Source organism: Dipodomys merriami, unplaced genomic scaffold, assembly GCF_024711535.1.
Source record: "Dipodomys merriami isolate MVZ:Mamm:240054 unplaced genomic scaffold, mDipMer1.0.p SCAF_3, whole genome shotgun sequence".
NCBI classification, from domain to species: domain Eukaryota; kingdom Metazoa; phylum Chordata; class Mammalia; order Rodentia; family Heteromyidae; genus Dipodomys; species Dipodomys merriami.
In genome coordinates this window covers 109262963-109284800 of record NW_027204492.1, presented here as the reverse complement: position 1 = coordinate 109284800, position 21838 = coordinate 109262963, and the positions used below count along the sequence as shown (strand labels likewise).

General features: G+C 42.8%; 1 protein-coding gene across 22 annotated transcripts in view; it reads right to left on the bottom strand.

Annotated features, from left to right (window-relative positions):
* Map7d2 (MAP7 domain containing 2) overlaps positions 1–21838 on the bottom strand; it is a 94563-nt gene that overhangs the window by 32837 nt on the left and 39888 nt on the right. For 6 of the 22 annotated variants that reach the window (XM_070040738.1, XM_070040740.1, XM_070040742.1 and 3 more), the window contains exons 4-9: positions 18380–18491; positions 17469–17567; positions 14943–15053; positions 12835–12957; positions 8060–8214; positions 6427–6554 (exon numbers count right to left, since the gene is read on the bottom strand). In XM_070040738.1, coding sequence (XP_069896839.1) covers positions 6427–6554; positions 8060–8214; positions 12835–12957; positions 14943–15053; positions 17469–17567; positions 18380–18491 — 728 coding nt within the window. The remainder of the gene's footprint in view (positions 1–6426; positions 6555–8059; positions 8215–12834; positions 12958–14942; positions 15054–17468; positions 17568–18379; positions 18492–21838) is intronic. The other 16 variants (XM_070040748.1, XM_070040756.1, XM_070040754.1 and 13 more) reach the window with 8 other exon arrangements.

Genomic DNA, 21838 nt, shown 5'->3' with positions numbered 1-21838 from the left:
AGCAATGCTAATAATATGCACAGCCACCCAACTGTGGCGTAATTTATCTGAGATCAGGGAGAACAATACACAGTCAGAGCTTAGGAGGTCACAGGAAAAGGGATCATTCATCACGTGACTTGTCTGAGCTTCTGGATGAGAGTTCAAAGGGGCTAAATAAGCCCCTTTTCAAAGCCACATCATTATTTTCGTGTGCTTTAAAAATCACCTTCCTTGGTTTTGCAGAGTGTCAAAAATAAATGGAGCTTATTTTCTGTGTGACACCATCTTAAGTATCCAGTGTTTCCTTTTATTTGTCTTTCTTCCATATTGAGTACACAAAAAAATTATATGAAGTTTAAAGAATGATACAATAACAATTACATTCTGACTACCTAATTGAAAAGAAACACATTATCATTATGCTAGAATCGCCTATGCAGCTTTCCTGACCCAATGTCCTCATCTCCCCTTTACAAAGGCAATCCCCACCCTGAAATTTTGTTTGTCTTTTTTTTTTGTTCAAAAAGGTCATTTTACATTTATACTCTTAATATCACATAGTTAGCTGGGCCACTGGTGGCTCATGCTTGTAATCCTCAGTATTTTGAAGTCTGAGACCTGGAGTACCATGGTTCAAAGCCAGCCTGGGCAGAAAAACATCACTAGATTCTATCTCAAATTAACCAGCAAAAAGTAGACTGGCAGCATGTCTCAAGAGGTAGAGTATCAGCTGAGGAAACAGACCAAGCAAGTGTGAGACCCTCAGTTCACACCCCAGTTCTACTCCCCTAAGAAATAAGTAAGTAGAAAGAACATTGTTTAGCTTTGTACATTTGGGAACTCAAAAAAGTAGACTCACACTGCTAATATTTTTCTACAACTTGCTTTTTCCACTCAATTGTACATTCCTGAAATTCACCCATATAGTGGTGGGAAGGTGTAGTCCATTCATTTTCATTGCTATAGTCTGGATAGATTTTCAGAATTGACTTGTGCTGTACATAAGTTCTCATGATTCTTATCCTGGTCCATACTCACTATAGTTCAGCCACTAATTTTTATCCAGCAGGAAACCTTCATTCTGAACATTTGAGAATCATGAAACAAGCTGGGTATTCAATATATACTTTGTAAAAAATGAATTGTGCAACTTGTAGGCAGGGATGGGAAGGAGGAACTTTGGAAGAAAGTGAAGAAAGAGGTGACATTGTCCAAGAAGCCTGTAATTTCAGCAATGGGGAGGCAGTGGCAGGAGGATCATAATCTCAAGGCTAGTTTGGGCTCTAGAGAGACCTTCCTTGTCTCTAAAACAAACATAAACCCGAGAAACATTTGCTTTTCTTTGTACCTCATATATGTTAAGAATGACTCATCTGAAAATCTAAAATCTGAAATGCTCCAAAATTCAGAGCTTAGCCAGGTACCTGTGTCTCTCACCTGTAATCCTAGCTACTCAGGAGACTAAGATCTGAGGATCATGGTTTGAAGCCAGCCTGGGCAGGAAAGTCCATGAGACTCTTATCGCCAATAAAAACTACTCAGAACGCTGGGCGCTGGTGGCTCACGCCTGTAATCCTAGCTACTCAGGAGGCTGAGCTCTGAGGATCACAGTTCAAAGCCAGCCCCGGCAGGAGAGACCGTGAGACTCCTATCTCCAATAAACCACCAGAAAACCGGAAGTGGCGCTGTAGCTCAAGTGGTAGAGCGCTTGCCTTGAGCTGAAGAGCTGAGGGACAGCGCCCAGGCCCAGAGTTCAAGCCCCATGGCTGACCAAAAAAAAAAAAAAAAAAAAAAAAACTACTCAGAAAAAGCCTGAAGTGGCACTGTGGTTCAAGTGGTAGAATGCTAGCCTTGAACACAAAGAGGCGACAGCTAGACAGCCAGCCAGAAAGAAAGAAAGAAAGAAAGAGAGAAAGAAAGAAAGAAAGAGAGAGAGAGAGAGAGAGAGAGAGAGAAAGAAAGAGAAAGAAAGAAAGAAAGGAAGGAAGGAAGGAAGGAAGGAAGGAAGGAAGAAGAGGAAGAAAGGAGAGAAAGAAAGGAAGGAAGGAGAGGAAGAGAGAGAAAGAGAAAGAGAGGGAGGGGGAAGGAGAAAGGAAAGGGAAAGGAAGGAAGGAAGGGGAGGAAGGAAGTAAATAAAAAAGGAGAGGAAGAGAGAGAAAGAGAAAGGAGAGAAAGGAAAGGAGAAAAAGAGAGAGAGAAAGGGAGGGGAGGAAGGAAGGAAGGAAGGAAGGAAGGAAGGAAGGAAGGAAGGCAAGCTTTTGGGTATTATGTTAATGCTCAAAAAGTTTCAAATTTTAGATTTTCAGATCAGAGATGCTTAATCCAAGTAACTCTAAAATATTTGATATTTCTGGTCTCAAAGCAACCCCAGACACACACTGAGCACATTGTTGTATACTGCTGCTCATAAGAAATCTAACAGGAGATCAGGAAACCATTAAATGAACTGAAAACGTTGACCCAATGCAATGAGGCACAGATAAATGAAACTTGTCCTCTCATTTCACACAGGGCCCTGCTCTTCTCCACAGAGAAGTCTTTTCTGACCACCTCAACAAGCTACTTCCCTCCACCATCCTCTGGCATTTGACCCAGTTTCTTTATTCTTCACAACGCTTATTAGACAATATTATGTCATGTAAGCCCCCATGAAGACAAGGGCTTTTGCTCTATTCATTGCTGCATCTTCGGCCTTTAGAAGAAGACTGGCTACAGAGCAGGCACTCTGTAGGTATTTGTGAAGGGAATGAATGAGGTGTGCATGTGATTTTCTGTGAGCAGAAAGTAGGAGTTAGGGTTCAGTTTGACCTGGTTCTAGAGAAGGTGACAACTGAACTGAGTTCTTAGGCCTGGGTTAGGCAGCCCCTTTAGAGCCTATACTTTTTATTAGATTATATTAGTTATACAGGGGAGAGGGATAGATTACACTGTTACATTCATTATTCCATTTCTTTTTAAAAAATTGCTATTATAAAGGTGATGTAAAGCGGGATTACAGTTACAGAAGTCAGGTACTGAATACATTTCTTTTTGGATAATGTCACTCCTAACCTTGCTTTCTCCCAGTTTTTCCCTCCTGTCCCAAACCACAATACATTTCTTTTTTTTTCTTTGTCGGTCATGGGGCTTGAACGCTGTCCCTCAGCTCTTCGGCTCAAGGTAAGCACTCTACCACTTGAGTGCCACTTCCGGTTTTCTGGTGGTTAATTGGAGATAAGAGTCTCATGGACTTTCCTCATCTGGGCTGGATTTGAATCACGATCCTCAGATCTCAGCTTACAGGCGTGAGCTATTACCACCCAACACATTTCTTTTTTATTGTGATTTTTTGGCAGCACTGAGGTTTGAACTCAGGGCCTTGTACTTCCTAGGCAGGTATTATACAACTTGACAGGTCCCTAGCTCTTTTGCTTTTTCATTAATCTTCAGATGGAGGTCTCACATTTTTGTCAGTGGCCAGTCTCAAACTATGATCGTCCTTCCTATACCTCCCCATGTAGATGAAATGACAAGCATGCACCACCATATCTAGCTTCTTTGCCCAGGTTGTCATGAGCTTAACAAGGATTCCAGGCAAAAGTCCACCATTCCTAGTTGATAGGCTTTTCAAAACATAAAATGATGGGGTGGGAAAATGGCTTAGTGGTAGAGTGCTTGCCTAGCATGCATGAAGCCCTGGGTTCGATTCCTCAGCACCACATGAACAGAAAAGTCCAGAAGTGGTGCTGTGGCTCAAGTGGTAGAGTGCTAGCCTTGAGCACAGAGAAGCTCAAGGACAGTGCCCAGGCCCTGAGTTCAAGCCCCAAGATTGGCAACAAAAAAAAAAACATAAAATGATTCCAGAAATAGTCTTCTTCAAGATTTTCATCTTCAAAGAAACAATACACAGACAGCCAATTGTTTGCTCCCCAAAACCTAATTCTCATTTCTATAGAAGTAATAACCCCCTTTGCTTATTTTAACAAAATTTATAGTGACAATGATGAAACTTGAGAAAGTTATTATCTGTGTAGGGACCATGAGTCAAGATACCAGGCAAAGATAGGAAAGCCTTGAAAAACTCTTGTCTAAACTAGGCCTTTCTGTTCATGTAATCATCTCAAATTAACAGAAGAGTCATAATACTGGGCTGGGAAGGTGGCTCAGTGGTAAAGCACTTGCCTTACATGCATGAGGCCCTGGGTTTGATTCCTCAGCACCACATAAGCAAAAAGAAAAAAGCCGGAAGTGGCGCTGTGGCTCAAGTGGTAGAGCACTAGCCTTGAACTGAAGAGCTGAGGGACAGCGCCCAGGCCCAGAGTTCAGGCCCCACAGCCGGACCCAAAAAAAAAAAGTCGTAATACTTAGAAGTAAGACAGAAGTAGATTATAAAGCTCACATAATAAACTTAGAGAGAGGCTGGGAATGTGGCTTAGTGATAGTGTTTGCCTGGCATGAATGAAGCCCTGGTTTTGATTCCTCAGTACCACACAAACAGAAAAAGCGGGAAGTGGAGCTTGGCTCAAGTGGTAGAGCACTTGCCTGGGCCCTGAGTTCAAGCTATAGGACTAGCAAAAAATATTTTTTTAAATAAACTTAAAGAAGTTTCAGGAGAATAATACCATAACCAAAAACAAGCAGTACTACCATAGAAAAAATTTAAAATAAAAAAGTAAAAGGTTAGGTATTGGTGACTCACATCTATAATCCTAGCTACTCAGGAGGCTGAGAACTGAGGATTATGGTTCAAAGCCAACCTAGGCAGAAAAGTCCATGAGCCTCTCGTCTCCAATAAATTACTCAGAAAAAGCTGGAAGTGGCGCTGTGGCTCAAGAGTAGAACACTAGCCTTGAGTAATCAGAGCTCAGGAACAGCACCAAGGCCCTGAGTTCAGGCCCTAAGACCAACACACACACACACACACACACACACACACACACACACACACACACACACACACACACACACACACACACACACACACACACACACACACACACACACACACACACACACACACACACACATTAAAATGCTATTAATTCTGTGATGCAATATGGAAGGGTATATTATGAGAGATAAACAGACACATCAAATAGCAAGTATTACTAGCCTATCAAAACCAAAGTGATAAGCTGGGCACTTGTGGATCACACCTGTAATCCTAGCTATTCTGGAAGCAGAGATCTGAGAATTGTGGTTCAAAGCCAGCCTAGGCAGGAAAGTCCATGAAACTCTTATCCTCAATACTGCTCAGAAAAAGCTGGAAGTGGCAGTGTGGCTCAAGTGGCAGAACACTAGCCTTGAGCAAAAGTAGCTCAGGGACAGCTCCCAGGCCCAGAGTCAAGCTCCAAGCCTAGCAAAAACAAACAAACAAATATACATAGTGATATCTGAGAAAATAATAATGAAAACTAGTAGAAAGAATATATTAGAAATAGGAGTGGGTCACCTTCAGATCTTTTAAACCAATTTCCAAGTGTTCGTTAAATTTGTATTTTATATTATGTTCTCTGAGTCAAATTGAAGCACTAACAGAGGCTTGTGTAATTCTGTGCATATAAAAAACTTCCTTGTGGTACATTTCTGTAATGCCAGCAACTCAGAGGATAAGCCACAAAGATTCCAAGTTTCAGACCAACCGAGGCTATACATTGAGACTCTGTCTTAAAAAAACTTCTCTGTTTTCCCAAATTTTATATCTCTTTCTCAGTACTACTGAAGATGTTTACGCTGCATGGTTGGATTAAGCTATTTACTCAGTCTCTTTTGCCACTTCCTCTGGGTAAAATGTTAAGGCCAGTGGTCACATTTACTGCTACTTGTTTTTCAGTTATGTTTTCATTGTTGAGTTTAACGAATTCCTAATGAAAAAAAATTTACTTTAAAAACATTCATTACTGAGGCTTAATCTTTTGGCTGAGATTAAGTATTTAAAAAAACACTTATTTTGATGACACATAATCGCCTCTGTTAAAGAGAGAGACTGTGACATGAGGTGAGCAAGCAGGTGCACAAGCACAATCCAGTCACTTCAATCCAGATCAATCAAGAGAACAGAGAAAGCGTGCCAGCATTGAACAAAAAAGCTAAGCACAAGACTGAAACACTGAGTTCAAGCCCCAGTAACTGCCCCTCACCAAAAAAAAAAAAAAAAAAAAGAGTATAGCTAAGAATACCAAATAAGTGGGCTGGAATTCAAGGGCACCAAAGAAAATGCTCAATGCTTCATCTCAGCAAATAAGCAGTCTATATTTGCCAGAAAACACACCTCCCAATGATCCATCATTTACCAGAAGATACATAGAGTTGAAAGAGACAGCTCTAGGTTAGCATTTCTCCTGCTTGCTCCTTTTGGCTGGCCAGGTCTTATGGGGAAGCAACGGCTGCAACACTGGATGGAACAAAGCCCCACAGACTAGCTCTAACCATCCAGTAGATTTAACAAAGGGCAAAGACGCTTACTTGGATGCTACAGGAGAGGATGCCCTCTTAGGAGTATCTCCGGAAAGCTCGTGTCGTTTCAGTGGGGACCCAAGGCCCCCAGGTGGAGCAGAAGCCGTACCTCGTTGTCCTTTCTTCACCTTCTCCATCTGTAGGGGACACAGAATAAGACCGTTATTGTGAGTGGCTGATACTCCTTACTACAATTTCTAAAAATATCCCAGATGCAATTGGCACACGGCTTTAAGAGGAATCAGTATAAAGCTATGGTATGCTTCGTGTGTAATGTGTATCACACTTAGGTCATTCAATAGAAGGCTCCCACTTCCAGTTATCATACCAAGAGCTAACGATAGAACCATACTTTGTTCTTGGACATATGGAAGAGTTGAAAAGCATATGTTAACTATTAAAAAATTACAGGTGTGTGAGAATGTGGTTACACTATCCAAGACAGCGACTTTGGATGGCATACATGGTAACGGGACTGCGACACTCCCACTTCTTTGAATTGTCCCCTTCCTTTCTCTAGGAAGAAGGCAGAAGAACAAGGACACCAGTGACTCCATAAGGATCACTTCCTTTCTTTCCTCAATATGCTTTCCTGAAGCCAGTCTTCATTTGGCCCACATCTACAAACCACCCCCCACACACACACCCAGTAACTTATCCTACAGCAAACCTAAGGGTCAGAAGCATTCACCTCTTTTGTTGTTGTTGTTGTCGGTCATGGAGCCTGAACTCTGGGCCTGGGCGCTGTCCCTCATCTCTTCAGCTCAAGACTAGTGCCCTACCACTTGAGCCACAGCGCCACTTCTGGATTTTTCTGCTTATGTGGTGCTGAGGAATCAAACCCAGAGCCTCATGCATGTAAGGCAAGCACTCTACCACTGAGCCACCTTCCCAGCTCCTCACCTCTTTTTTTTAAAAGACCCTCAGGGCCACAGTGAATGTGTAGAAACATCCCCCTGGGGATGATGCCCAGTACTACAAAAGTAAAATAAAATAATGCAGCATTATGGTGGTTTTAGCATTAAGGCCTCCCTTCAACAGGTGGAGTTCAATACCCCCTTGATTTTGGATTGCTCTCAGCAACTTCCTTTGAATAATGTGACAGACGTGACAAGTTGGACATGAAAGATACTGCAGCTTTCCTCTTGTACTCTCTCCCACGTCATGTGCTCTGGGAGAAGCCAGTTGCCCTGTGATTTGGATGCTCAAGCAGGTTTGCCCTAAGGGTAGTAAAGAAGTAAGGCCTCTGGTCAGCGGCCATGAGAGGAATATGTAGAACAGGACCAGTCCAGCATTTTGACTATAGTCTCATGAGAGACCCCATACCAGAACCATCTATCTCTCAACTGAGCAGCTCTCAAGTCTGACCCCAAGAGCCCACAAGATAAGAAATATTTGTTGTTTTAAGAGGCCAAGGTTTGGGGTACTTTGCTGTGTAGAGCAAATGGTAACTGAGTAGGCACCCACAGAGGCCCAGGACTGGATGGCTTAAAGAAGCAGAGATGTCACTGCAACACTCCTTCAAATTCCTGTCCTTTAGGCTGACAGAAGCATTAAACTCAGGTCAAGGGAAGGAAGTAATTACACTGTTAGATAAAGCACAGTGGGAAGGGATGTAGTGAGCAAGTGAGTTTAGACTTACCGAAGATGCTTCCGCTCCTGCCGGAGCATCCTTCCCAGCCTCTCCCGTGCCAGATGCAGATGCAGCCTTCTTCCTCTCCATGGTTCGGGTAGGAGAAGATTTGTATGCAGATCTAAGAGGGCTAGCAGGAGCTATACGAGGGCAAGCATGGAAAACTAGAGGGTTATAGATAATATAGCCAACAAAGATGGAGTACAGATCAGAAAAGCAAGGGGTACAGAAGTTGAGAAGAACATTTCTATTAAAATGTAACACAGGAAATCCACATTGTCAAAACTCTCCTTTTTTTGTTGTACACAGAATGGATCCCATCTTTAAAAGGCTCCCAGACTCAAAAGTCAAATTCATTTCAGGGGTTAACAGTCTGTACTTTGGAGTAAGACAGATTCCATACTGCTACTAATTAGTTAGATCACCTTGGGCAGCTCTAGAGAAGACCTCAGTTTCCTTATGCAAGAAGAATTAACCTGAGGATCGGTGGCTCATGCCTGTAATCCTAGCTACTCAGAAGGGTGAGAACTGAGGGTTGAAGGTCAAAGCCAACCCCGAGCAGAAAAGTCTGTGAGACTCTTATCTCCAATTAACCAGCAACAAGCTGGATGAGGTGTGGCTCAAGTGATAGAGCACTAACTTTGAGAGAAAAAGCCAAGTGAGCCCTGAGTTCAAGCCCCAGTACTCACACACAAAAAAGAACTTCACAGCAGTCCTGACCACTGTCCTTGGAAGGGCCTGTTTAAAATGTTGGCTCTTGGCTGATACCTAGAAACTTAGATTTCAAGGAAGTTCCTACAATTAGCTGCTGGTCCTAAACTGTTTATGTAAATAACACATTTCTGAGTTTCTGAAATTTGGGTATAGGACTAGCATAGGTGCCTATATAAGTAGTCCTGAGTAAAACTCCGAAGCAGAGAATCTCTGTCTAAAGTGTTTCCTTACTTGGCAATTATTTCACAAGTGTCATCACAATTCATTGCTGTGTAACTCTACCAGGAAAGGATCTTTGAAAAGTTGAACATGCTTTCCTCTGGCCCTCTCACCAAGTACTTCTTCCCTTTGCTCATTTTTCTATGTATATTTCTGGTGAATCATCTAACCTTAGTGGTCTCAGAAAACCCAGCTACAATTGGTGTCAAAAGTAGACATTGAGCCAGGCACCAGTGGCTCATACCAGTAATCCTAGCCACTCAGAAGGCTGACATCTGAGGATCGTGGTTTGAAGCCAGCCAGAGCAGGAAAGTCCATGAGACACTTATTTCCAATTAACCACCAGAAAACTGGAAGTGGTGCTATGGCTCAAGTGGTAGAGCACTAGCCCTGAGGAAAAGAAGCTCAGGGACAGCAGCCAGGCCATGAGTTCAGCCCTGAGTTCAAGCCCTAGGACTGGCAAAAAGAAAAAAAAAAAACAAGAAGTGGACATTGGTAGACTGATCCTGATTCACTAAAATGTAGTCAAAGCACCATTTGGGAAAAGGTGGGATAAAGGAATAAAGGATGAGGAACTTGTGGGCCTGGGTGATCATGGAGTCATCCGCTGTATGACAGGTCAAAGCTGCCTATGGAATTTAAAGATAACAATTGCAAAGTCCAAGAGAGTTGGCTTGGCGGATTCCCTGGCTACTCCTATCCAGACTAGCTCAAGTGAGGCAAGAATGTGTGGTCTACATGTCTTTGTTTTTTAGTTTTCTCCTCCAAGTGGAAGAGAAAGCTTTCATCTTTTTTTTTTTTTTGTCATCAGTGGATGCTGGCACTTAAAACTCTGAATACTGGAACTATAACAATTCCTATAGCTAAACTTTCCTGCTGAGAGTTTTAAATAGAGCCTCTGGAAAAAGGGAGATATGAAAAGAAATGTGATTTCCAGATATAGATATACTCTGGAGAGTGGAACATCAACTGGGGACTGGTGTAAAAATAGATGGTCCCAGCTGGGCACTGGTTGCTCGCGCCTGAGATCTGAGGATCTGAGGACCACGGTTCGAAGCCAGCCGGGACAGAAAAGTCCCCGTGAGACTCTTATCTCTAATTAATCATTTAAAAACTGGAAGTGGAACTATGGCTCAAAGTGGTAGAGCACTAGCCTTGAGTAAAAGAGCTTAAGGACAGCATTCAGGTCCTGAGTTCAAGCCCACAACCAGGAAAAAAAAAAGTGGGAAGAAAAAATATATCCTAGATATTGCTGAAGCATCTGGGTTGTTTGTTTGTTTGTTTTGTCAGTTGTGGGACTTGAACTCTGGGCTTGGGCGCTGTCCCTGCGCTCTTCAGCTCAATGCGAGCTACAGGTCCACTTCCGGTTTTCTAGTGGTTTATTGGAGATAAGAGTCTCATGGACTTTCCTGCTCGGGCTGGCTTTGAATCTCGATCCTTGGATCTTGGCGCCCGGCAGCATCTGGATTGTACAAAAGTATACCATTCTCTGATTAGATCACCCAAAAGATGATCCTGTCTTTCTAGGCCCCAAAAAAGTTGCAAGTTGGCAATGAGACCCCTATTCCCACCCATGACAAATCAAATTCTATTCCCTCTAGGGTATGCGTCACCACTTCCCTTACTTTCTTCCCAATACACCTTTGTAAAACAATCTGTTCAATGTAGCTGGGAAGGGATTGATGGTTTGTGGGGGTTTTGGTGGGGGTTTTTTGCTTTGTTTTGTATTTTTGGTGTTGGTCCTGGGGCTTGAACTCAGGGCCTAGACACCATCCCTGAGCCTTTTTTTCTCAATACTAGTGTTCTACCACTTGAGCCATAGTTCCACTTCTGGCTTTTTTTGTGGTTAATTGGAGATCGTCTCTCCTGGACTTTCCTGTCTGAGCTAGCTTCAAATTGTGATCCTCAGATCTCAGCCTCCTGAGTAGCTAGGGTGAGCCACAAGCATGTCCTGCTGGGACTGATGTTTTTTAGACAAAAAGGGTAGGGGGTGAAACAGACTCAAAAGGAACTGATGAAGGAAGCCACCTGGCTACCTAAGACAGATCTTGATGGTTAGTGAGAGTTGGTTTAACTGCTAAATCTAGAATTCCTAATGGACATAAAGAGGCCAGTATCCTAGACTGCTCTCATCCCGCTGTGTGGGTCTTCTGGTCAAAAAATACCTTGGCAAAGGGTCAAGGGGTGGACTGTGCAGACTTGAATGCTTTGCTTACAAGGTTAGGCCACAGCCAGCATCTAAGAACTTCAGATGTGGGCAGGGTTCCCACCGTTTGTGGATGAGTGGCTCATTGTGCTTCAACTGTTTAATATGGTGTATACTGAATTTCCTGCTTTCGACCTGGGAATCTGCAATTTTGGTGTGTGCTGGGCAAGGCATACACATAATCAGGCCCTATTAAAAACCCTAAGTACAGAGTCTCTAACCAGCTTCCTTTGTGGGCGACACTCTGTACCTGCTGTCATGATTCCCTGCTGGGGAAATGGATCCCCAGTGCCTTCCAGAGCATGCGCCTGCTTTCCCCTGGACTTTGTTGCTACTATGAATAATTATGCTAAGAACATTGTGTACAAGTTTTTCTATGCTTTTAATTTCTTTGGCTCTATACTTAGAAGTGGCACTGCTGAGTCATCTGGTAGGTAATCTATGCTTAGGAGGTTTAATGTCATTTACATGTTATTTCACTAAATACACTGTGTCTTGGGGCTGGAAAACGCAGACCCAACTTACAGGGACATGGCATTGCTAATCTGCACACAAATAATATCAGCCCTTGTTAATCCTGACATGATGATTTGATATGAGTGAGTAAAGGTGGGACTTTAATGGTCTGGTCCCATGGTTTCTCAGACTTTAATGTGCAGCTATAGAGGGTCTAAGTGTAGGCTGTCCTGAAGTTTCCAGGTGATGTTGTCATTGCTAGTCCATCAACCAGCTTTTTAAGTTGCAAGGCTGATTTCTTAATCTGTGTCATCTTTCACTCCCTCCCTCCCTCCCTCTCCTTCATCCCATTCTCTCTTCCTCTCATTCATTCATTTGTGTGCCACTAGTAGGGCTTGACTTTGTAGCATTTTGCTATTACTTATCTTTTTGCCAGAGTTTGCTCTACCACTTAAGGCATGCATCCAGTTCTGGCTTTTTGATGGTTAAGTGGAGATGAGACTCTCTGGGATCTGTCTACTTGGGCAAGATTGAATCATGATCCTTAGCGCTCAGCCTCCTGAGTATATAGGATTATATGTATGAGCCACAAGTGCCTGGATCTACTCTCTCATTTATATCATTATCCTATTTAATTCTTGTAACAATTTAATAGTAAAATTTTGAGGTGGGGGGGTCTCATTTCATTGCCCTTGAATTTACAACCTTCCTATCTCAGCCTCCTGAGTAGACACGTGCGATCACTCCTGGTGCTCACAATTTAAAGTAACTTCCATTTTATAGATAGGCAAACTGAGGTTTAGAGAAGTTATAAATCGACTTTCTGAAAACATTAAGAGCTGGTGAGTGATACAGCTAGCTTTGGAATGCCAGAGACTGTGCTCTACTGGCGACCTTGCCAAACCACTTCCTATGCAAAGGCTACTAACCTTCGTAGCATATCAAGTGGTTCTTTTTTTTCCCCCAAAGCACATAGCCTTAGTCATAAAACAATTTACTCACCTCTGGGACACTTAAAAGAAACAGCAACAGCAAAACACTGGTAGGTAGAAAATGTTATTAACCAATGAAGACATTTTACAAAGCCAGCAAATGGCAAGCAAAACACAAAACTTCAGGAGTAAATTCCAAGGCTGACCAACACTGCTCTGATCATTTTCCTTGGTGTCACCAGCTGAACCTCTTTTACCTGCATCTCTGGCCTGCTCAGAGAACATGAATGCACTTCTGCTTCTGGCTAAAGAAGCCTGTGTGGGTGTCAACAGTCGCATAACAAGAAAGTTTTCCATAGGACTAAGGTGAGTGCGACGAGCTAAAAGATGGAATCAAATGAAAACATTTAAAAAGCAAAATTAAAAGAAAACCAAAAAAAATGTTTCAACAACACAGTGCATGCATGATGCAAATTAAATTTGGGGTGGCAGAACAAATGTGGAAAATAAAAATATTCTAATGAATAAATGGCTTTGGAATTTATCACAGGAAAATAAAACAAATGATGCATCATTTAGAGTTTGGGAGAGTGCATTAATTCTCTTGGGGCACCAGAATTTACTTAACACACTATTACAGTAGAGTGATCTGTATCACGTAAAGGAAATTAGCCCATCTCCCAAGATGTTAATATAGTCATTCCCTCATCTAGTACACTTACCAGTGACAAAAAGATTACAGCTACAAAATGCTCATTTTAGGTCCTCTGTTCAGATATTTTATAACAGATTTTAAATGAAATATGCCATCCTATAATAATACAAAAATAGATCCTTTCATATGTTTTCCCTATAAATAAGGGTCAAAACTGAACCAGAAGGCATGAAAATATGACTATCAGCTTTAATGGAGGATAATGGGATTCATAATTTAAAATTCAATGACCAAAATAGCTTAATGGTTTTGGAATATATTATATGGCAACAGATTCAAAGAATTACTTTGTATTCTTTGGTTTGAGGATTATACGTTTTCAACTTATAATTTACCAGCAAATAATTTAGTTGTCAATAGCATATAATAGCATGTATACGTTCACATGTTAATCAATGCAAAAAAGAATTTACCATCAATCTGTAACCATGTGAATCTTCAAAAACATATGGGATTTATTCATTAATGGAATAGTTATAAAGAGTATTTGGGAGGGGTGCCCGTACTGGGGCTTGAACTCAGGGTCTTATGATCTCACTTGGCTTTTTTGCTCAAGACTGATACTCTGCCACTTGAGCCACAGCTCTACTTCCGGTTTTCTGGTGGTTAATTGGAGATAAGAGTCTCACGGACTTTTCTGCCTAGGCTGGCTTTGAACTGTGACCCTCAGCTCTCAACCTCCTGAAGAATTAGGATTACAGGCATGAGCCACCAGTGCCCACCAAGAGTGTGTATTTTCTTGTCCAATTCTTCCTTCCTTCCAAGTTCCTATGGTGCTGACCTATGAAGGGCACCAGAAATCAGTGGACTCTTGACACTCACAGGTGCTCTGACATACACGCCCTGTCTCTGTGATACAGTAGTGAGGCCAATACCAGTGGAACCATAACCAGGAAAGCCAATTGGTCACTTGTAAGTCACAAATGTCTTCCTGCTCACCACTTGTGTTGGCTTGGTATGCCCAATACTCAAACTAATGCTCCCCCTTCAGTGGAGCTTTAGGATACGTATGTAACACATGGAGAAACCTCTCCTTCCAACCTTCATACCATGAAAGACATAAATTCAGACTTCCAATGACTTATCTGGACCTCCATTAGAGCACAGATGTTATTAAATCTATTTGGGTACTGGAATTGGTCCCTAATAAGCATCATCTCCCAACTCAAAACAGTGCTGGAAAAGACTAGCCATCCTTTCCCTCTTTTAGACACCTCAAATTACTTCTGTTTTCATCCATCAACTTGGCAGCTCTACAAACCACGAACAACTTCAGAGGCCCATTTTTTTCACACACAAAGTTCCCTCCTCCCCCCCAATAAACCTCTGACTCATCAATTCTGTTCTTCCTGGCCAATCAATTGTATCCTGTCCCTGATTAGGTAAGTACTTTTTAAATTCCTCCATGCTCTGTGACAAGTAACTGGTTTCTCACAGACTGGGAAAAGATGAATTCCTGTCCCTATTCAACAACAACCTGGCTCTAAGAAGCAATGCTGCTTTCCAGAATCCTGTTAGCAAGGCCGTGGAGGCTAGGACCAAAGCACTATTTGCAGAAGGCTCAAGAAAGGGCGCTCAGAATGGCCAATGTTAAGATGCTCACACCAGAAAGAAGCAAACGGGAGAGACTAGGTCTACACATTCACTTGCCTCGGTCTGGGGAATAGGATATTGCCACGGTGGATGAAGACAGGCGTTTACTCATGGGAGGCTCCGTCTGCTTTGGCAAATTCATGGTTGATGTTGAAAGTTTGTCACATGCTGCAGAGAAATGCATTAAAGACATTGGTATTCACACCGCTGTTGACAGAGAACCACATATTCCAAAGTGTCCTTCCTGTCCTCATCCACAATCCACATACCACCAGCGGAGTCCTGCTGTAGCACAGCACACTCGGCATCCATGATTCCCTCATCATCTCATGATCCTAACCTGGAAAATACTCGAGCTCCAGCAGTTATCCATCTATAATTTATTCACCATGTACTTCTCTTCAATTTCAAATGTCCAAGCTCACACCGATGTTCAACTAACGCCATACCCTAACCTCAAAACATGTTTCGTGTGTGTGTGTGTGTGTGTGTGTGTGTGTGTGTGTGTGTGTGTGTCCAGAGAATTTTTTTAAACATATTCATACCACACGAAAAAAAAATGTGGACCCAGAGACAAATCACTAATTGAAAATGTCCTACAGTCTGAATGAGACCTGTGCCGAAACTCAATTATTCTATGGCTCAGTTTGGAGAAAGATGTAATCTGGAACACAAGAAGCTATATTTAATAGAGATCCACCTTAAGGCAGTCTGTTTTGGTCCTCTTGTGAAGAGATGGGGTTAAAATGTCCCTTTCATAAATGCTGCAATAGTTTATGGTTAGGATTTAACACGAAACCCTAGCTTTGATGTTCTGATGTTCAAGCCATTATTTCAGATGTTCCTAAACTCAATCATTACAGACAACTGAGCGATTCTGTCAGTGCCCAGCTCAGCTATGCTACAACCTGAGGTTTAAAAAAAAGTATGCTTATCACTGCGGAGGAAGCAAATTCATCAATATTTTCTGCTCATTTTATTTTCAAAGACAAGAACTGTCAGGTCTGAAAATTGCCACTAACTGGCAATCTTAAATAATTTTAGTGAACTTAAGCTGAAGTCAAAATACAGTGTAGTTGAATTGGGGATAACACAACATATTTCAACTTGAAATTGTATTCTGTAAAACTACTTTTCAATTTCTGGAAGTAATTTAATTTTCTGGAAAAGTAGTTATTAGAAATGATATACAACAATATATGCAGGGATGCACATTTTTCCCTTTTGCCCCAGACTCTAATATGGCTCAGTATGACATTGATCTTTAGAAATTCAGTATTTGGGGATGGGGTTATAGTTCAATGTTCAAGTAATTGCCTAAAATGGGTTACAGAGAGAGGGAGAAGGAGGGAGGAGAGAAAGGAAAGGAAGGGGGAGACATAGAGGTAGGAATGAAGGGAGGGAGGAAGAAATCTAGTATTTTATTATGGATTGTATTAATTTTTATTTAAAAAAATACTTCACTGAAAATGATTGTTATGTTGATCACTGGCATTTGGGGTCTTCTTAGTGTATGTGAGTCACTCACTCCTCTCACCACTCCTACCTTGGGTATTAATTCAAAGTGAATGATTGTTATACTTACTCTCCTCAGTAAGGGAAGGCCAGTATCTCATTGTCAAAGGAAATGACAGAAAGCAAGGATATTTCTTTCTACTGCTAATATGACCAGTATCGCTGGGAAACATTTCATCCTCCCCCCGTCCCTTTTTTATTTGGTTTGTACCAAAGGTTTGAGTCATGGCCTCTGGCTCACTCTGCTTGCTTACTCATGGCTGGCGTTCTATCACTTGAGCCACCCCTCTAGCGTAGCTTTTTGCTGCTTAAGTGGAGATGGACCCTCATGTGCTCTTCTGCTCAGGCTGTCTTCCAAACTTAACTGTCCAGATCTCAAGCTCCTGAGTTGCCAGGATTACAGGCATAAGCCACCAGCACCAGCTCATACCTCTCTTATATTTTGTTGTTGGTCAGTGAAAGGCGGGTTGTATTTCTAAACTCATGATTAAATGGGAGCTAAGTCTTGCTAGTTCTGCTCTTACTAGGCCATTAGGGTTCACCAGGCCTGCATCTAAAACAGAAGCCTTTAGAGAGAAAGAGATGAAATCAAGCATAAAGGCAAGTTTTCTAGTTATTTGGAACTCCCAGTGTTCGAAATACTGATGAGACTCCCTCTCGAACGCTTCTCCTAGAATCCATCACACTAACACCAAGTATTCTACTTCAGAGCTCTGTGAGATTTCTGCTTTGTGAATCTCAAATGATACTTCACCACTCAGTGCCTTAGACCAATGATTAATGAGACTGTCAAAGATCTAAGTGCGCAGAAATCAAATATTGACAGGATTTCTAAGGCAAGAGTTAGTGAGCTGAAGATGAGATGCCTCTAGGACACTAAGACATGCACAGCTCCACAATGACAGAGAAACAAAGAAGTATGGGTGTGTCATTCACATCTCTAGAAGAAAAGTTGTAACTGGCCAGATTAAGAAACCCGTTGTGAAAGTGCTTGAGACACACAGTGATGGAGGAGGGTGGTCAGGACAGTTATCACAGCATGCTATGCACGGTGATGCTTGGATATACCGTTGGTAGGCTCGGCAGCGGTGGCAGCGGTCCCTGCATCCGGAGGGAGGGTGCTGGCTGCTAAACCTAGAGGAAGGGGTGGGGCATTTTCTGATTCACCTACACAGCAAAAAAAAAAGATCAGAGCAAAGAGAGGTAAAAGAAAAAAGTCCTGATTGGTTGTCGCATTTTAATTTCTAATTAGGAAATGAGAAAAATAACTCATGGGTTGTTGACTTCTCACCAAAGAAAGGGATAAAGTATATTCACTGCTAAAAGCACAATACAGCAAAGTCAAGGAACAGTACGCTAAGCCTCTATTCTCAGAACGCTAGTATGTGAGTCCTACCTAATAGAAGGCTGAGTGCACAAACACAGCGTGATACTTTTGAAAAGAGGGGAAAGTCCCTGTGAGATTAGTAACAATCCATCTCATAATGCACACATTTGGAAATTTAAAGATGAGTATGAACTGGATAATGAAATAAATAAGTCATCTTGCAACAAAATCAAAAAGAGCAACAAAAACTCAGAATGAGGGGAGGAAAAGGCCCAGCCCTTTGCAAGAAGGTAAGGTGTTATGCCATTGCCAGTCTCCTCTGGAGCTGTGACTGAGCCTCGCTGCCATTCCCCTCCCCTGAAAAAATCAGCCAACTTGCCCTGCTGGGTCCAGCTAGGCAGGCTCTATACTACGTTCATTTCCTTTGCCTTGTTTTTCTTCTCCCTCAAAGCCCAGTAGTGCATCAAGTGCTGTTTGCTAGCAAGGAAAGCACGTACAACTCTCCCTCCTGAGAAATGCATGAGCAGGTTTTAAATACACGTATGAAAAGGGAACCTGTAAAATTGTGCACAACACCCCCCCTCCCCAGATAATGCAGATACCCATCCTCTCCTACTGGGGCCCTACAATGTGGGGACAGCTCTGCACTTACAATCACGTCCTCCGTTCCCTGAGGCCAGGGATGTTCCCCACGAACTCTTCTTCTTCAGCTCCAGCTGCTGGGTGCGTTCCATGGACCGCCGCATCATTGCCTCCAGCCGCTCCTGCCCAGTTCAAAGTGTTGGAGGTTAACAGAGAAAGAGACCAACACCCAGTTCTACTGCACTGCTGCGCCTCAATGCTCTGGATGAGTCACCAAATGGGGCTTTCTGTGCCCAGCATCCCAAACCCGGGCACACATGCTCTCGCCACCACACCAGTGTGTCCTTGGTGGGTAGAGAGTAAACAATGCGGCTGAGCTAGCACTGGCTCTCCCGGCTGAACACTCTGTCCCTGTCTCCTCCTCTGTCCCTGTCTCCTCCCCGCCTTTCCCTGGGGAGAAGCTGCTGCTGCTGCTATGCCAGCCCTTGATTTGTTTAAGAATAATGCCCAACAAGCATTAACTCCTTCAGGCCTGTCTCAAGCCCCATTCTGCCCCACCCAGTAAGAAAATGGAAAACTGGCTCCAGAATACAGCTAAGGCCTTTCTAACTGAAAGCATGTAGCATTCTGATTTGAGTTTTAAATTAAAATATAATTTGAGGTTTAAAAATGATTTGGGGGAGATCTTGGGTGGGGAAGCAAAGGAAGGGGTGACATTGTCCAAAAATAATTGTACTCATTACCTGACATATGGTGACCCCCTCTGAACAATACCTTAGTAATAACAACAAAATCATACTTTAAAAATAAGGGTCTGGGAAGGGGGCTCAGTGGTAGAGCGCTATGCCTTACATGCGTGAGGCCCTGGGTTCGATTCCTCAGCACCACATAAGCAAAAAGAAAAAAAAACGGAAGTGGCACTGTGGCTCAAGTGGTAGAGTGCTAGCCTTGAGCTGAAGAGCTGAGGGACAGTACCCAGGCCCAGAGTTCAGGCCCCACGACCGGACCCCCCCCCCAAAAAAAATAAGGTGAAGTTTTAGTCTTTGTAGTCTTACATATAGCTCTTTGGGATAATGAGACTTTGAGACTTATTTTACAAAGTCTCATTCTCATCTTAGAATTTCTCAAAGGCAAATCAATTGTTTTCTACATTATAACACTTTTCAGCTAATAAGACTCAAGGGATAATCCTGCACATCTCAACATTTGCAAGATGAGGGTAAAGAACCTTCTTGCCACAAAATAAAGCAGCCATTCATTTCTAGAGTTAGAGGGGTAGGGAGAAAGAACGATGCAATTTTTAACCAGATAATTGAAAAACAACTTTCTCAGGTTTCTCTCTTCACAAAGGATTGATTAAAAGCACGCTCTTGTATTAAGCAAATTAACTTCCATAAAGTTGTCCTTGACACTGGAGAAAAGGCATCTTAATTCTGTACCTCACCACCTCAATGACACTGCAAATACCAGCTTGTCTCCCTGCCTCCACCGGAGCAAGGCCGGCCATTACACTGAGCTAATGAGGCTATTTCTATCTGACTCCATCCAGAACACAAAGACAGGATTTTTTCCCCCTACCTTAATAAAAACAAGCAAGCAAAATACATTGAAGTATCCCTGACTTAACTATCAGGAAAAGGCTCTTTTACGTCACTTACTAGGAACAGGCATAGGTCACTCTGGAGGTCTGGATAGATCCCTCTGTGTCTACCAGAGGGATGAGAAGAATGAGTTGGCTTCTGCACATCTCAGCCTCCTCTGCATAATTTTCCCTCGGTAACATTTTTCTAAGGTACTCTTGTTGAAAGTCTCTCCCGGAATGTGTAAGTATAGAAGGAGATATTTTTTCCCTTTTGCAAAACAAAGACTTGTTCTGGCTAGTTTGTGCTCCAGTTTGGAGATGAGCAGCACTCTACAACCACGGTGAGTCTGCATTTCCTGGCTGTCCCACCATTATGACCCAGGGCTATTCCATTCTGTTGGCCAACACCAGTGGTCTGCCAAATAAAAGTTGAACGCCACCATTTGATGTCTGAAATAGGATCATTGGAGACTGGGACTGAATGGTAAATTCATTCTATAGATTTAACCTACAGTAAGTAATGACCTAATTTAAGTGGTTAAACCTCACCCTACAGTACATTTGGTGTGGGGTGAGTTATGGTAGATTTCCTATATGCCGAAAGGACTTAACAAGACAGTTCCTCATGTATGGAAGGTCCCAATGAGAAGGAAAAACACCAAGTCTCACTGAGCCAACCATACTGTTGAGAGCTACCCAGGGGACAGTGTTATAAGGGATTGTTCAATAATCTTTAGAAACTACCTATGACAGCCGGGTGCCGGTGACTCACACCTGTAATCCTAGCTACTCAGGAGGCTGAGATCTCAGGATAGAGGTTCAAAGCCAGCCAAGGCAAGGAAAGTCCATGAGACTCTTATTTCCCATTAACCACCAGAAAACCGGAAGTGGCGCTGTGGCTCAAGAGGTAGAGCGCTAGCCTTGAGCTGAAGAGCTGAGGGACAGTGCCCAGGCTCAGAGTTCAAGCCCCACAACCGACCAAAAAAAAAATACCCATGCCATCCACCTCAAATCTGCCAAGCTGTTCCAAATGCCACCAAGAGATTGTGTCCTTTAGACCTTTTGTAGACTTAGGAAAATGGAGCTATGCCGGAAAGGAAGATACCCTCACGTTGTAGCATTCATTTGGGGAAAAAACAGGCAGCGACAAAATTCCAAGAGAAGGGGGACTCATGGAACCCGAAGAGGTTGAAATGGAGTAAGTAAAACATTCTAAAAGCCAGATGCTGGTGGTTCACGCTTGTAATCCTAGCTACTCAGGAGGTGAGATCTGAGGCTTACTATTCAAAGCCAACCCCGATTGGAAAGTCCGTGAGAGTCTTATCAGCAATTAACCACCCAAAAGCCAGAAATGATGCTGTGGCTCTAAGTGGTCAAGCACTGGCCTTGAACACAAAAGTTCAGGAACAGTACCCAGGCCCTGAGTTCAAGCCCTACAACGTCCATATTGGGTCAGGAGGTCAGGTGATTTTTGTTTAGATGAGCTCCAACGTTTTTGTTTTATACTCTGCTTGGCAGTTTTGTTAGCTATAAAACAGTGAGAACATAAGCAGGTTAGATATAACAAACTAACATAAAGAGGACGAAGTTACTCTTCGAAAGAGCCCTGTCCTGGTCATCTGTTCAGTATAAGAAACGTGGAGTTTCTTCTCCTCTAAATCCTATCTCCCCTCACCCAGACTAGCTTGTTCCAGCAGCTCAACTCTGGACCTGTACAGAAGGTCGACATTGTAGGAACCCATCTTAGAGAAGGTATTCTCCAATGAGAGAATAAATTCAAGTTCAGGTTCTCCAGTAAGATACTATACCCCACCTCAGCCCCAATTCCTCAGGACAAGCCTGAGTAGCCTTCAGTTTTTTGTCTTGTCAGTCATAGGGCTTGAACTCTGGGCCTGGGCACTGCCCCTCAGCTCTTCAGCTCAAGGCCAGTGCTCTACTCCTTAAGCC